Below are 14504 nucleotides of genomic sequence, written 5' to 3' on the forward strand. Positions count from 1 at the left end.
GTGGTCCAAGCAGCCAGTCATACCCAGCGAGGCTCTGGTGTGCCAGGTGATGCTTCCTGGTGGGATTTACCTACCGGGGGGAATTTCATCATTCAGGGCTGCTTGTTGTGACCTGAAATGGCAGAGAGGAAAAATGGGGTGGGAAAGAGTAAATTTGATGCTCATGGGAAGCATCATATTGGAGGCAAGCTGGGAATGAGGGGTCGTGGACCCCCAAGAGACCAGCCAGGAAGGGTCAGGGGGGAGCCAGAGGGGGGGTTCAGCACGTTGGGATGAGTGCTGGAGGCAGGCACGGCACCACGGATGGCTGGACCCCCCAGCCTGCTCCTGTGCCTCGGTTTCCCCCCGTTGTGTCACAGTCAGGGGACATTTGGTGCCCACCAGGGTGGAAGCGCAACATGGGGGTGCCCCCGATGGGTCCCGATCCCCCCGCCCTGTCACTCTGTGTGAGCACGGTGGGAAGGAGGGGCTACAACCCTCACCCCACCCTCCCGGCACCCCCCAGCAAAGAGGGGGTCCCTCAGCATCCCCCCACCCCTTCAGCATCCCCGGGGGCTGGGATGGCGCTGCAAGCCCGACCCCCCGCTCCCGCATCCATCAGAACGCGCCGCGTGTTCCTCTCCATAGCAACCCCTGCTCCCGGCCCCCCCAGGGCTCCTCCGCAGCCCCGACCCCGCTGGCACCGCTCACCTGTCCCACCCTGGCACCGCTCACCTGTCCCAGCATGGCACCGCTCACCTGTCCCACCCTGGCACCGCTCACCTGTCCTGGCACTGCTCCCCTCTCCCACCCTGGAATGCTCCCCTCTCCTGGCACCACTCACCTGTCCCACCGTGTCACTGCTCACCTGTCCCACCATGGCATCGCTCCCCTCTCCTGGCACTGCTCACCTGTCCCACCGTGTCACTGCTCACCTGTCCCACCATGGCATCGCTCCCCTCTCCTGGCACCACTCACCTGTCCCACCCTGGCACTGCTCACCTGTTCCACCGTGTCACTGCTCACCTGTCTGCCTGTTCCACCCTGGCACCGCTCACCTCTCCTACCTGGGCACCGCTCACCTGTCCCACCGTGTCAGTGCTCCCCTGTCCCACCCTGGCCCCTCTCCCCTCTCCCCCCCACAGGTAGCTGTGCCCCCCACCCCCGACCCCCTCTCCTCTCCCGGAGGCTGCTGCCTTCACCTTCCCAGGCTGGAAGTTGGTGCATTTCTGAATTTTATTTGCTTTGTCCTTATTTTCCTTCTCTCTTTGCTCCTTTCTGGCGGTGGCGCTTCTCCAATCCGTCTCCTGTGCTCCTGTGCCCCTTCCCCCGGTGGTGCCAGGTGGGCAAAGCCCCTCCTGCCTGCAGAGCCCCCAGAGTGCCACCGGGCCCCTGGCACTGCCCCCCAGACCCCCGGCTGGCACCGATTTGTACCAAAATTCAGCTTTCTTGGTGCAATTCCACCCCTGAAATCCAGGGAGGGTCAGCATCCCTCCAACACCCATCCCCGGCACGGCCAGGCCGTGCTGCCCCAAAAAAGAGAAGCAAGAAAGCAGCGGGCATCGCTCAATATATAGGTTTCTTTTTAATATAAAAAAAGTGCCTATTAAAAATTCCTTCCTAAATAACACAAAAAGACCGTTTGAGGGGCAAAGCGGGGGCCGGGGGGGCTCACGGGGGGCCCCTCTGGCCAGGGCAGCACAAGCACTGCACAGGGCAGCTGGGGGGGCGGGGGAAGGAGGGGGTATTTTGACCAAATTTGGGTAGTTTTCCCTTTTTTTTTTTTTCCTTTTTTGTGAATTTTGCCTTTTTTATCCATTTCAGGGTGGTTTTCTTCTCTTTGTGTGTGTGTGTGTGTGTGTGTGTGTGTGTGTGTTTTCTCTTTTTTTGCACAACCCACAAAGCTGCACAGAGATTGCCAAACTCTTGAGGAGGGGGGGGACACACAGGGAATTTGTGGGAGGAGAGGACCCCGAAGCCCACCTGGCACCCACACACGCACCCACACCCTGAGCTCGCCCCCACCGCCGCCCCTGGGGACCCTGGGAAAGGGACCCCCCTTTACCCCAGCCCCCCCATTCCCCCTCCCCACCAGGAGGGTCTGTGACTGATTTAGTCCTTTTTTTTTTTTTCCTTTTTTTTTTTAAAGTTTTTCTTTCTTTTGTTTTTTTTTTTTTTTTAACTCCTTTTTTGTTTTTATACAAATTTGGATCTTTGGGTGTGTACTGCCAAAAAAAAAAAAAAAAAACCAACCAAAAAACCCAACAAAAAAAATCAAAAACCCGCCTTCGTTCTTCAGAATAATAATAAAAATAAAACTCAAATCATCATTGAATCATTAAAAAAAAGGCAACGGAAACCCAAGGAACCCATGCGGAAGTTGCACACCACAAAACCACAGCAGATGTACAGAATGCAATATACAAGACACGATTTATAATAAAACATTATATACAATAAATAGGTTATTGTCACTTTTTTCTTTTTTTTCTTTTTTTTTTGTTGCTCGATCTGTAAATAAATTTTTTCTCAGTGCATACTGGGGGGGGTTTTGCTCTTTTCTGCTGCATATTCACCTCTTGGATGCTTTAGGCCAGTTCTCCATCATTTTTGGATTCTCCCTCCGGTGCATGATTCTCTCTCTTTTTTTTTTTTTTGTGATTTTTCAGCTTTTTAATTTTTTTTTTTTTTTTATCCTTAAACATTTTTTTAACTTCTTTTCTTCAAAAGTATTTACAATTGCTGGTTTTGTGCAGAAAATGAAAATTAATCAAATAAAAAATAAAACTTAAAGAGTCCCTCTGCTTCTGGCTGGGAGGAGAGAGAGAACGCGGCGCCGGCGCCACGGCCGAGGCGGGGCCGGGGGCGAAGCGGGGGCGGCGGGGCGGGGTCCCCTCCGGAGGCGGCCCCCTCCTCTCCATCTCCATCTCATCTCCATCTCCATCTCATCTCCATCTCCATCTCCATCTCCATCTCATCTCCATCTCCATCTCCTCTGCTCTGCTCTGCTCTGGCGGCCGGAACGGGCGGGGGGCGCAGGGCTGGGGGTGCTGGGGCTGGGGGCAGAGGGAGAGAGGAGTGAGGGTCCCACCCTGGGCTGCCCGTGCGCCCCCGGCCACCCAGCACCCGCGGAGCGGGGCTCCGGCACCCCCAGACCCGGGGGCCGGGTCCTGCTTCCCAAATCTGGCACCCATACACGCAGAGCTTGGGGTCCTGCTCCCCAAATCTGGCACCCCCAAACCCGGGGACCGGGGTCCTGCTCCCCAAATCTGGCACCCATACACGCAGAGCTTGGGGTCCTGCTCCCCAAATCTGGCACCCCAACACTCAGGGCTCTGAGGGGGTCCCGTTCACCCCAATGTGGCACCCAGGGGATCTGGGGGTCCCGTTCACCCCAATGTGGCACCCAGGGGATCTGGGGTCCTGTTCACCCCAGTCTGGCACCCATGTCCCAGAAGATCTGGGTCCTTCTCATCCAGCCTTGCACTCTGCAGTCCTGATCGTTCTTGTCTGGCACCCACGTACCCGGGGCTCTCGGGTCCTGCCTGCTCCATCTGGCACCGAACAGGGCTCTGGGGCACCCCACACCCCCTCACCCTGGCACACCCTGGCTCCTGCACCCCACAGCCCAGGCTCCAGCCAGCCCCAGGCACTGCAGCCCACAGGGTCCCCAGTTTGGTGCTTGGTGGGACAGCACCCAAGGGTTCACAGCCCAGCACGGGCCAGGGGCGCCCTGAGGGTGGGTGTAGGTGGGTCAGGGAGCCCCCAGGGCACGGAGCAGCCGGCACAGCCTGGCTGGGAGCACAGCTGGCACAGCTGGCACAGCCACTGGCTGGGGAGCACAGCTGGCACTCACCTGGTGACAGTGGCGTCTCCGAGCCCCGCTGGCGACGGTGCCAGAGCCTGGAGGGGTCAGCGCTTCACCACCACCCATCGCTGTCCATCCGGCAGGAGCAGCCCCGGGCGACAGCGGACGGGGAGGGACAAGAAAAGAAAAGAATCCCCAAACAGCCTCCCCGGGGCAGCGAGGGGCCCCGGCCGGGCTGGGGGCAGGGGGCACCCAGCGCTGACCCCCGGATCCCCTCCTGCCCTCCCTGCCCGCGCCCCTGCGCCGGGCCTGCGCTCTGTCCGTCCGTCCGTCCGTCCGATTGTCCTGCTGCGGGGCGGGGGGGGCGGCAGTCCGGGAAGCAGAGCCGGAGCTTGGCAGGCGGAGTGGGTTTGAGTGCGGAGGGGGAAAAACGGGGGGTTTCTCTCTTCATCCATTATTATTAATTTTTTCCTTTTGTTTCACTTATTTTTTATCTTTTTTTTCTCCTTTTTTTTTCTTTTTTTCTCCTTTTTTCTTTCTTTTTTTTCTTTTTTTTTTTTTTTTTAAGAAAACAAACAAACGGTTCCAATCCCAGTTAAATACAGAACTTGAAAAGTGTTCCAGAAAAAAGTGCTGGCTAAATTACCTCTGAAAGAGAAACACAACATGGAGAGAGAGGGGGACACGATGAGAAGGGCCCTGAGGGTCCCCTGTGTCCCCTCCTGCCACCCTCGCTCCCAGGTTCTCCCCCACCTACCCTGTAACAAAACCTCGTTGTCCCGTTGGCACGTCAGCAGACACTACAATGAGGTGACCGTAAAAGTGTCCTCAGGGTGTTGTTGCTCTACCATGGGTCCCAAAAACCCGCTCTTCTGGCTGGGGGCCATGACGGGGTGCCCTTGGGGTGCAAAACTGGGGTACCTGTAGTTGTCCTGCAGCTGCAACATTGAGTCTCTCGGTACGGGGGAGATGTTCAAGTCATTGATCAAGGGACAAGCGTAGGGTCCTCGGTGGTGGGCCCGGGACATCTCCAAGGGCTCCTTCTCGCCCTTGGAGGGGTGGGTGCTGCTCGGGCTGCTCAAGTGGGGGTTCAGACACGGGGGGTCCGTCCTGCCCATGAAGTCTACCAGCATGCCAGCCCCCGCCTTGCCGTCGTAGGAAGGGCTGCGGGTGCTGGCGTTGGGGGAATACCAGTACGGGGGGTTTTTGCAGCTGGGGGAGTCATAGTGCGCTTGAGGCATGGGGAGGTCGCGGCAGGCCAGGTGTGGGGCGTGTGGCAGGGCCCCCCCCTGCATGCTGTGTTTGAGCGAGTCGCAGGCGGGCAGCTTCCGCATGCTGCCTGCCCGCAGGTCCTCCTTGAAGGCCAAGGTCGGGGAGCAGTTGGGCGAGAAGGCTTTCTGCAAACCGGCCTCGAACACAGTCTGCTGGCCGGGGGCTGCCAGCTGGTGCGGGAGGGCAGGGAAGTGCTTGCTCTCCAAATCCGGCTGCCCCAAACCGGGGGAGTCGCTCTGGAACCCCTGGACAAAGGTCCCATCCGAGGGGGTGGAGGGGTTCATGGAGTAGGGGCCGGTGTAGTCACAGGGGTCCCGCTCCCCCACCCCGAAGCCCCGGGACTGGGAGGGCAGGGGGGACATGCTGCTGTCCCCGCTGTAGTAGTCCAAGCCCAGGTCCGTGCTGTCCTGGAACAGGGGGTTCACCGCCTGTGACTTGGTGGGGAACTTGGCTTTGCCCGTCCCCCTCTCCTTCTTGGAGGCACAAGCCCCTCGGGAGCCCCGGGGCTGCCGGGGTCCCGTGTTCCTCTTGGAGGGGTACACGGAGGAAGATGAGGAAGAGGAGGAGAAACTCAGGTGGGAGGTGTCGAACATATCCACCTTCTTCCGTCGGCCTCGACCGGGCTTGGAGTTACTCTGGAAGAGGACGCTCTGGTTCCAGTTGTAGCCAGGGGCGGAGGATGCCTCATTCCAGTCCATCATCAGCTTCTCCAGGCTGGAGAGGCTGGACTGGCCCTCGCTGGAGGACGCCTCGCTGTTGGCGCGCCGGTAACCAGCCGGCTGGTTGAACTGGGTGCTGTCAGAGGAGGACTCCGAGAAGGTCTCAGAGACCGTCTGCTGCTTGGCTTTCTGCGGGGTGTAGTTGGAGATGTCCAGGATGACGTTGGGTTCATTGAGGTGGCACTCGAAGCCCGGGTTGTAGAGCTGGCTGAAGGCTTCTGAGCTCCAGTCCAACCCTCCGTAGCCCTGCCGGAAGGCCCACGGCGCGGAGCTGGGGAACTGCCGGCAGTTTTCAGGCGAGGGCTGGAAGGACGCTGACCCCTTGGGCACCATGTAGCCGCCGGGCGAGACGGTGCTGGCCCGGCTGTCGCAGCGCAGGGGGGTGTGCGCGGCGCTGGAGAACTGCCCCCCCTGCTCGGCACTGTTGAAGAAGGCAGCTTTTCCCAGCGGCAAACTGGGACCAGCTGTCGGTGGCGCGTAGCCGGCACTGTGGGCACTGCTGGGCGAGGACGGGAGGCTGCTGCCGCTGCCATAGGCGAAGCTGCAGTCCTTGCTGTTGGGGCAGTCCTGTGCTGATGGGTACTGCTTTCCTGGCGGGAACACGCTGGCGGGTGCCACGCTCTGCCCGGCGCTGCCGTAGCTGCCGTATGGGGAGTAGCCAGGGGGTGCCGCTGGCCGCCGGGTGAGCCGTGGGCGACCGGGACACGGCTGATGGCGGGGCCAGTTTGGGGAAGGACTCGGTGCCCCGGCACTCGGAGGAGCCTTGGGTCACCCCGTAGGCGCTGGAGGCGCGGCCGGGCGGGAACGCTGGCCGGCCCTGCATGGCCGCGTGGAAGGCCTCGGCACCGGGGTTGGCCGCCGGCACTTTGCCGCCGCGGGCCGTGTAGGCAGCCATGCCCCGCTGGCCGGGCAGCGCGGCCGGGGGCGCCGTGTAGGCGGCCGCCGATTTACGGGACTCGGAGCGGGACGCGGAGAGGGCGAAGTCCAGCAGGTCGGAGGAGTCATCGGAGTCCAGCAAGGAGCGGAAGTAGCCGGTGAAGAGGCTGTGCCGCTCCGGACCGGTCTCTGTCTGCGAGGACGGCGCGCTGCCAGCGTAGAAACCGGCACGGCCAGAGGAGCCCGACTCCAACCCCGCGGCGTGGAAGGGTCTCGCCTCGGCCCCTTGGTAGCCACCGTTGCGTCCAGGCTGGCCGCCGGGGTGGCTGTGGTGGGGGGCCCAGGGGCTGCCCTTCTCGCCCCCGCCCCACTCTGCGGCGGGGCCGTCCCCGAAGCTCTGCCCGGAGTTGGGTTCGGGGAACAGGGCCCCGTTCTTGCGCGCCCGTCGCTTCCGCTTGGGCTTGCCCACGGGGTCGGGCTCCAGCCGGCCGCGCTTGCGGGGGTGCACGGGGTCAGCGTGGAGGGCCGTGGGGGCTTTCTTCTTCTTCCCGATGCCCTCAAAGAAATCGCTGAAGGAGCAGCGTGCGGCGCGGGCGGCGTGGCTGCCCCCACGCCCACCGAAGCCCCCCGCCTTGCCGCCGCGCCGGCGGAAACCCTGGACCCGGTGCAGGAAGTGGGAGATGCTCTGGGTGTCGGGGGCTTGGTGGATGGACTCGGGCTCGCTGGGGGTCCAGCAGCGGGGCGGTGAGCAGCGCCCCGAGCACTGGCTCTGTCGGTTCAGGAAGGCCAGCTTGGCCAACACATCCGAGTAGTCGGCTTTGCTGTCGTTGGTGTCGGCGATGTAGGAGGGCTGGGGCGAGGCCAGCTTCTGCTTCCTCCTCCTCCTCTTCTTCACTTCTGGGGTGGGCTCCTTGGGCTTGGCCTGGCCCAGCAGCAGGTTTTTGGGAGGCCGGCCCCGCTTGCGCTTCAGGATAATGGGCATCTCGCCAGGAGGGAACACCACGACCACGTTGCGCCCGTTGTTCTTCATCTTGAGCAGCGGCGTGGGCTCCATGGAGCTGCTGGCTGCCAGCTCCTTCCCCTCCAGGTTCAGGTTGCTGCTGAGCGATGACACCTTGTAGGTGGTCTTGTTCCTTCTCCCCAGGGACACGGGGATCTTGGCCATCTTCACCACCATCTTCCTCACCCCCCGGCACTTGCTCTTCTTCCCTGCCGTGGGGGCTTTGGGCATCTCGTTGGGGTCCAGCGTGGTGGGAGGCGGTGGCGGTGGGGGGCTCAGCACCGGGGTGTCAGGCTCCTCGGGCCCGGGGGGCAGCTCGGCGGGCAGGGTGAGGGGGGACAGGACGTGGCTCTCGGGGGTGATGTCCACCCGGCGCCCTCGCCCCGCCCTCCTCCGGCGGCACAGCATCTTTGGCTTATCAGTCCGGCGCAGGGCGTACTTGCGGTGGTCTTCGCCACACCGCCCGGCCCCCCGGCCCCCGCAGGGGCCCCGCTTCACCATGGTGCTCAGGGGACACCCCCCGAGCCGGGGCTGCAGCCCGTGGGGCCGCAGAGGGTCCCCGGTGCCCGGCTGCGCCTCCAGCAGCTCCGAGACGGTGCCCAGTGGCTGTGGCTCCAGCAGAGAGGGCTCAGTGGGCAGCAGCGGGGGCTCCAGCGCTCCGGGCAGTGGCTCCAGGGTCTGCAGCCCCAGAGGCTCCGCCAATGGCTCCAGTGACTGCAGCTCCAGCGACTCGGACAGAGGCTCCAGCGACTGCAGCTCCAGAGACTCAGAGAGCGGCTCCAGCGACTGCAGCCCCAACGGCTCCAGGTTTTGCAGCTCCAGCGACTCTGGCAGCGGCTCCAGGCTCTGCGAATCAAGCAGCTGGGGCTGTGACTCCAGGGACTGGGAATCCAACAGCCGGGATTGGGAGTCCAGCTCTTGGGCTGGCAGCAACTGGGGCTGCGGCTCCATCGCCTGCGACTCCAGCAGCTGCGTCCCTGGGCAAGCCAGGGAGGCCAGCTCGTTCAGGATGTCCGCCTCGGCCAGTTCCGAGTAATCGCTGGCATCGGGCTGGGAGCAGCCGGCTTCATCCGCCGGAGCTTTGGAGACGTCCCCCACACCCACAGCGTGTCCTGGGGGCTGTGGGGTGCTCCCCCCGCCTCCCTCAGCCTCTCCGTCACGCGCTGGGGGCCGGGGATGCCGCGACGGGTCGGATTTGAGGAGCACCCCCCGCTCCTCGGGGCTGCGGATGCTGTTGGCCAGGGAGGGCGAGGAGAAGAAGCTGTACTGGAGGTCCCGGTCAGCGGGCAGGAGGCGGCTGTCCTCGTGAGCCCCACCGCCGCCACGGAGGCTGCCACAGTCCAGGTGCACCCCGCTGTTCTTGAGGTCCTCAGAGAGGCGGTTGAGGTCCTTCATGATGTCGATGAGCTGCACCACAGGGTGGAGGTTGATGTGCCCGTTGCCGCACTTGCTGCGGAGCAAGGCGAGGATGCCGTCTACGTTGCAGCGGCCCGAGGCCAGCGTCGCGTTGGGGAAGGTTTTGGGCGCCCGGTCGCGGGCAGATGCCTCCTCTGTGCTGCCCCCCAGGATCCGGGGCTCCCCGGCGCAGCCCAGCAGGTCCTCGGCCGCCTTGGTGCCCCCGTGGACGCTCTGGCAGCGGTCGGCCGGGTCGCCGTGCAGCAGCGAGCCTGCCTGGTGCTCCCGGCCGAGCGCGGGGCACGACCCCTCAGGGAAGCTGAGCACACTGCAGGACAGCGCCTTCTCGGCCGGGCAGGCGGGGGGCCGCTGCACCGGGTGTCCCGGCGGGTAGAATTTGGGCTCTCGGACGTAGTCGGGCGAGCCACGCACAACGCTGGTCGTTACCACTGGGCCCGGGGGCTTCACGCGCATCCTGACCTCCTCCTCCCCCGCGTGCCGCTTGGCCGAGCAGTTGCTGACATGGGGGTCAGGGAAGGTGACACCAGGACCTACGGGCGGCAGAGACGGGGACAGTGAGGCTCCACAGGCACTGCCGGCCCAAACCAGCCAGCAGAGCCTCACTCCAACCCCCTGTTCCCAGGGATGAGGCCCCCACATCCATCCCCCAGCTCCCTCCGCCCTGTCAGCAGCCATGACCCGACTGGCACCGCAGGAATGTGACAGCCCTGCTCACAGCTGGGAAAACGGGGCCTTGGGGGAACTGGGTGCCCTCCCCAGCTCAGGAGCAGCGGGCTGGATGCCCTCCCCACACCAGGAACTCCGGCACGCTCCCCCTCCCCGGTGAAGACGGGTGAGGCTCTGGGTTTTCCCACCCCACCCCAGGGGCAGAGTTCGGGTGTCTGAGGGGAGGGCCGGGGCTGGGACTTACCCTCGGCTTTGCTGCTGCTCCTGCTATTGCACTTGAGCTCTCTGCAAAGGAAGGGGTGTGCAGGGTCAGCCCCACACGGGGGGGGCCTCGCTCAAGTGCCCCCCACCCCTGTGCCAGTCCCTGCACGGGACGTACCAGGGGCTGATCCTCCCGAGCTGCCGCGCTCCGGCACCGTGGGGCCGCGGGGCATGGGCAAAGAGGGGGAGGCTGCCTCTCCCCTGGGGGACAGAGGGGCCAGGTTTGCGCCCCCCTCCCGTCCCCAGCAGCCCCTCCGTGGGGCGGGGGTCCTTTGGTGGCGCTGCCACTAGGTGTCCCCGGCGAGCCGCGCTCCGGACACGCGGGGGGGCTTCGCCCGAGGTTCGCTCAGCACCTCCCAGCCCGCATCCCACCCACCCCGAGCACAGCTGCAGCCCCCACCCGCGGGGCCACTGCCCGGGGCCACCCCTCCCGTCGCCGGGACGCCCCTCGGTGGCGCCTGCCTCAGTTTCCCCTCTTGGGAGGGGTCAGCGAGGGTTGTGGTGGGGTGGCTCGGGCACTCACGGGTGGGTGCCGGGCACCACGTGCACAATGCACAGGGGCTGCAGCCCCTCTGTTCACCCCAAAATCCCAAGCCGGGAGGCTGTGCAGAGCCGGGGATCCCTTCTCGCCCTGTATCTCCCGGGCAGGGATGGACAGAACATGGGCAGCAAGATGTGCCGCCAACCCTCGCTTGGTGCCGCACCCCGTTTTCGGGGTGAGGCCCCAGGTACCTGTTGCGGGGGTGTTTGCAGTGCAGGTTCACTCGGAAGCTCCTGCTGTCGCCGTCGCTGCCGGGCTGGCGGGGGCCGGAGCCCTGGGCACGCGGGAACCACTCGGCTGGCGGGCTGGCACCGTTCTCCAGTGCGAGGGGCTGGCAGGCGACCGAGCTCCCATCTGCTCGAGAGAGACCCCGCACATCAGCCCAGCCGCCCCCTCCCCTGGGAGTGCCCCCCTCCCCGGCTGCCCTGGGCGCCCGCGGGGCTGGGCACACCATGTGCCTCCCGTTGACGCCTCCCCCTCGAAGCCACGGCCCACGGGGGCACCCACGTTGTGCCCTTGGCCCCATCACGGGATGCCCGGGGTGGCGTTTTGGGGCAGGACAACCCTTTCCTCCCCACCGTGTGCATGCCTCGAACCGGGGGCTGCCCATATGAGATACCCACAGCATCTCCCAGCAGGCTGTAGGCACACGCGTGCTCATCCCCATGGATGTGCACATTGCACAGGCGTGTGTAGAAGCTCTGCCCCCCCCCTCTCCTGCAGAGGCACCCCCAGCCGCTGCCCGTGTGGCTCAGGGGTGCACGGTGGAGCCCCCGAGCCCCTCGCGAGCCCCCCGTGCCAGCACGGCCGCCTGTTTCCCTCCCCAGCGCCGCGTGTGAATCCCTGCCGGTTGGCTCCCTCCCCCAGCACACACCCGCAGACACACACACGCAGCCGCTCGGCGTGATCCAGGCTCTTCCCGGTGTCTGGATTAGCGTGACAACTTATCAACAAGGCAGGGAAAGAGAATTCAAACCTGTCAGTCCATCCGCATCCCCCCCTTTTTCCCCGTCTCCCCGCCAGCCTTTGGGCGCAGCGCTGGCACCGCGGAGCTGCGGGCACCTCGGTGTAAAGTTACACCAAGGGCTATGTGGAGCAGGAAAATATGTGCTAGAAAGACCGGTCTCGTCTCTGCTGAGGCTGCTGGTGTGCCCAGGGAGCTGTCGGAGGGGAGGCAGGCAGGAAGGAAACAAACGGGAGGTTTTCCAGAACAGCCGCCGAGAGCTGGTCCTCGCTGCACAGGCTGCGCGGCTCCAGGGGAGGTTTGGGGTGTCGGGGGGTGTCCGGGGGTGTCGGGGGTGTCGCGATGCCACCCCCCAGCCCTGCGCCGCCGTTCCCCGCTGTGTCCGTGGCCCACGGAGCTGCGGCTGCTTCGGCAAACGCTGCGGGACGCCCGTGGGTCCCCACCGGGTGTGGGGGTCTCTGGACACGGCATCGCCCGCGTTCTGCACGGTCCCCGTTGCCCACGGTCACCCCCGGTGTGCAGGGGATGCTGCAGGCTCAGGTCGCAGCCCCGACCCCACAGCACCGGTGTCCGGTTCTGCGCCGGTCCCACGGGGGGACACACACGTGTCCCGCGACACGCGGGGGACACTCCGTGCGCCGGGACCCCGCCCTCGCCCCGTGCAAAGCGCCCCCATAGCGGGGACCACCTGCACCCCCCGAGCATCCACCCACGCACCCAGCGCGGCGTGGAGCGCAGGTGGGAGCGGCGCTGGGGAGGGGGCTCCGGGACGCGCGGGGGGGCGCACCGGGATGTTCGCCGCGCTCACTTTCACCTCCCCGCTCAGCCCCAGGCAGCCGCCACATGTTTCCCATTAGGCTCTCCGGACCTCGCCATTCCTGGCTTCCTCGCCAGGGGTAGGGCCTTTTTCCTTATTTTTTTATTTTCCCCTTTTTAAAAAAAAAAAAAGAAAAATCTTTTAATTTTTTTTTCTCCTCCCGGGTTACAAAACACCAGCCGAGACCACACAAGCGAGGAGGGACGGAGGGAGAAGGAGAGATAGAGATGGGCGCCGCGGGCGGGGGAGAGCCGGCCAGACCGGGTGCTGCGGCGGGGCCGGGGGGGCGAGGATGAAGAGCGGGGGGATGAAGCGGGCGAGATTGCAGTCACCTCCGCTTCCCACCTCCTGACCCCGCAGCCCTGCAAAGATAACAGCCCCCGAAGACTGCTGACTCGCCTCGCAGAAATCCAATATCCTCGCCTGGTGAACTAATCGACTACCTGGGCTCCCACCTCCCCTGCCCGGGCTTAATCCTGCTGCTGCAAAGCTTTAATTAGTTTAACGGTTTCAGGCTTGACGGAGGTTGGCGGCGAGAGGAATCAGAATCATGGAATGGTTTGGGTTGGAAGGGACCTTAAGACTCATCTCCTTCCAGCCTCCTGCCAGGGGCAGGGACACCTTCCACCAGAGCTGCTCCAAGCCGGCACGATGTCCTCCACCTCCCCCACTCCACCCAGACCGGGCTCCCCTTTGGTGGAAAGGGTGCCGTGGGGTGGCAGCACGAGTGTGCAGGGGGCTGCAGGCGCCCCCAAGCCCCCCTGAGCTCCCCGAGGCTGCTGGCACCCAGCCCCGACCCGCAGCGCTGGCACCGGGCGGGCACGGAGGGGCCGGCTTGGCACCGGCGCGGCGGCGGGGGGATGGAGGATTGGCCCCGCAGGACACGGACGTGGTTTGGTGCCCGGCTCCGAGGCCACCCAGACGTCAGGGTGGGGCCGGAGATGCCACCGGGAGACAGGCAAGGCGGCAGGGACACAGCCGCCACACAGATGGGGACACGCTGGCCCGCCGCCTCCCAGCCCGCCGGGCGCCCTCCCCACTGCCCCGCCGGCCCGGGGCTCCTCGGGCACCGCGGGGCGCTGCCACGCTTTGGGGTGGCCCTAAGTGCCCCCACAGGGGCGCGGGGCCCGTCCGGTCCCGCTGTCACCCGCGTCCCGTGGGCACAGCTGGCATTCCCCGCAGGGGCGCGGTGCCCTGCCTGCCCCCCCAGTGGCACGGGGGTGTCCCGCTCGTGTGGCACACGGGGACGCCGCGGCGGCGCCTGTCCCTTGCACACTCACACTCACACACCAGGGTGGCTTTCCCCCCGATCTGCGGGCACCACGGGGGTGCAGCTCCCCTGTGCACGAACCCCCCCACCCCCGGGGCCCCGGGGACCCTGTCCCCTCCGCGCCCCGTCCCTCGCACCCTCCCGGGCCCCTCCCGGGCGCCCCCAACCCCCGCCCCAGCAGCTCCCCCAGCCCGTCCTGCGCCTGCTGACACCAATGGAAAATCCCCTCCAGTGACAGCTTCCTGGCAGGCGCTCGCCGAGGGTTTCCGTGCTCCCCAGCCAGCCCCACTGGCCACCTCCTCCCTGCGCCACGCGGGGGGTCCCTCGGCTTCACCCCCTGCACGCCGACCCCCACACCCCCTCTAATTCAGCATCACGGACCCCAAAGCACGCGGGTCCTGCTCCCTCCTCCTCCTCCCCTCCCTCATCCCTGCCCTCCTCTCAAGTGGGGCACCCATCGGTGCCAGGGGTGTTTGGGGTCCTCTCTGGGCACCACTGGCAGCTCCCAGAGCCCCCACCCACCCTGGGGACCACCCACCCTGGGACTGGGAGCAGGGCAGGAGCTGGGGGTTCGGGAGGGTGGGCACAGATGGGTGCTGGGGCACACAGTGCCTGCAGGCAGCCCTGACCCTCCCTTCAGTTGTCACCCCAGGGCTGGAACCCCACTGTCACATCCCCCCTGCCGTCACCACGTCCTCCCGCTGCCCTGACTCCTCTGCCATGCTCTTAATTAGGAGATGGAGCAGATGGCGCCTGGGTTTCATCTTAGGTAACGGGTCCAGACAAGCTGCTTGGCCGCCAGTTCCCATTGTGGGGCTAGGAGAGGCTTTTTTGGGGTGCTCCCCAAGCAGGGAGCTGCTGAGGGGCCCTGTGCCTCCAATGCACTGCGGGGATGCTGCAGGGACCCCAGTGCCA

At 65.0% G+C, this 14504-nt stretch overlaps 1 protein-coding gene across 1 annotated transcript in view; it reads right to left on the reverse strand.

The window, feature by feature from the left end:
• Nucleotides 1–2393: 2393 nt before the first annotated feature.
• Nucleotides 2394–14504, reverse strand: part of AHDC1 (AT-hook DNA binding motif containing 1) — a 50439-nt gene continuing 38328 nt past the window's right edge. Inside the window, 6 exon segments of the mRNA XM_054517185.1 lie at nt 2394–3035; nt 3836–4435; nt 4545–6438; nt 6440–9600; nt 9981–10021; nt 10730–10892. Coding sequence (XP_054373160.1) covers nt 4588–6438; nt 6440–9523 — 4935 coding nt within the window. The 5' untranslated portion in view covers nt 9524–9600; nt 9981–10021; nt 10730–10892 and the 3' untranslated portion in view covers nt 2394–3035; nt 3836–4435; nt 4545–4587.

The sequence above is a fragment of the Molothrus ater genome, chromosome 24 (assembly GCF_012460135.2).
Source record: "Molothrus ater isolate BHLD 08-10-18 breed brown headed cowbird chromosome 24, BPBGC_Mater_1.1, whole genome shotgun sequence".
Taxonomy (NCBI): Eukaryota; Metazoa; Chordata; class Aves; order Passeriformes; family Icteridae; genus Molothrus; species Molothrus ater.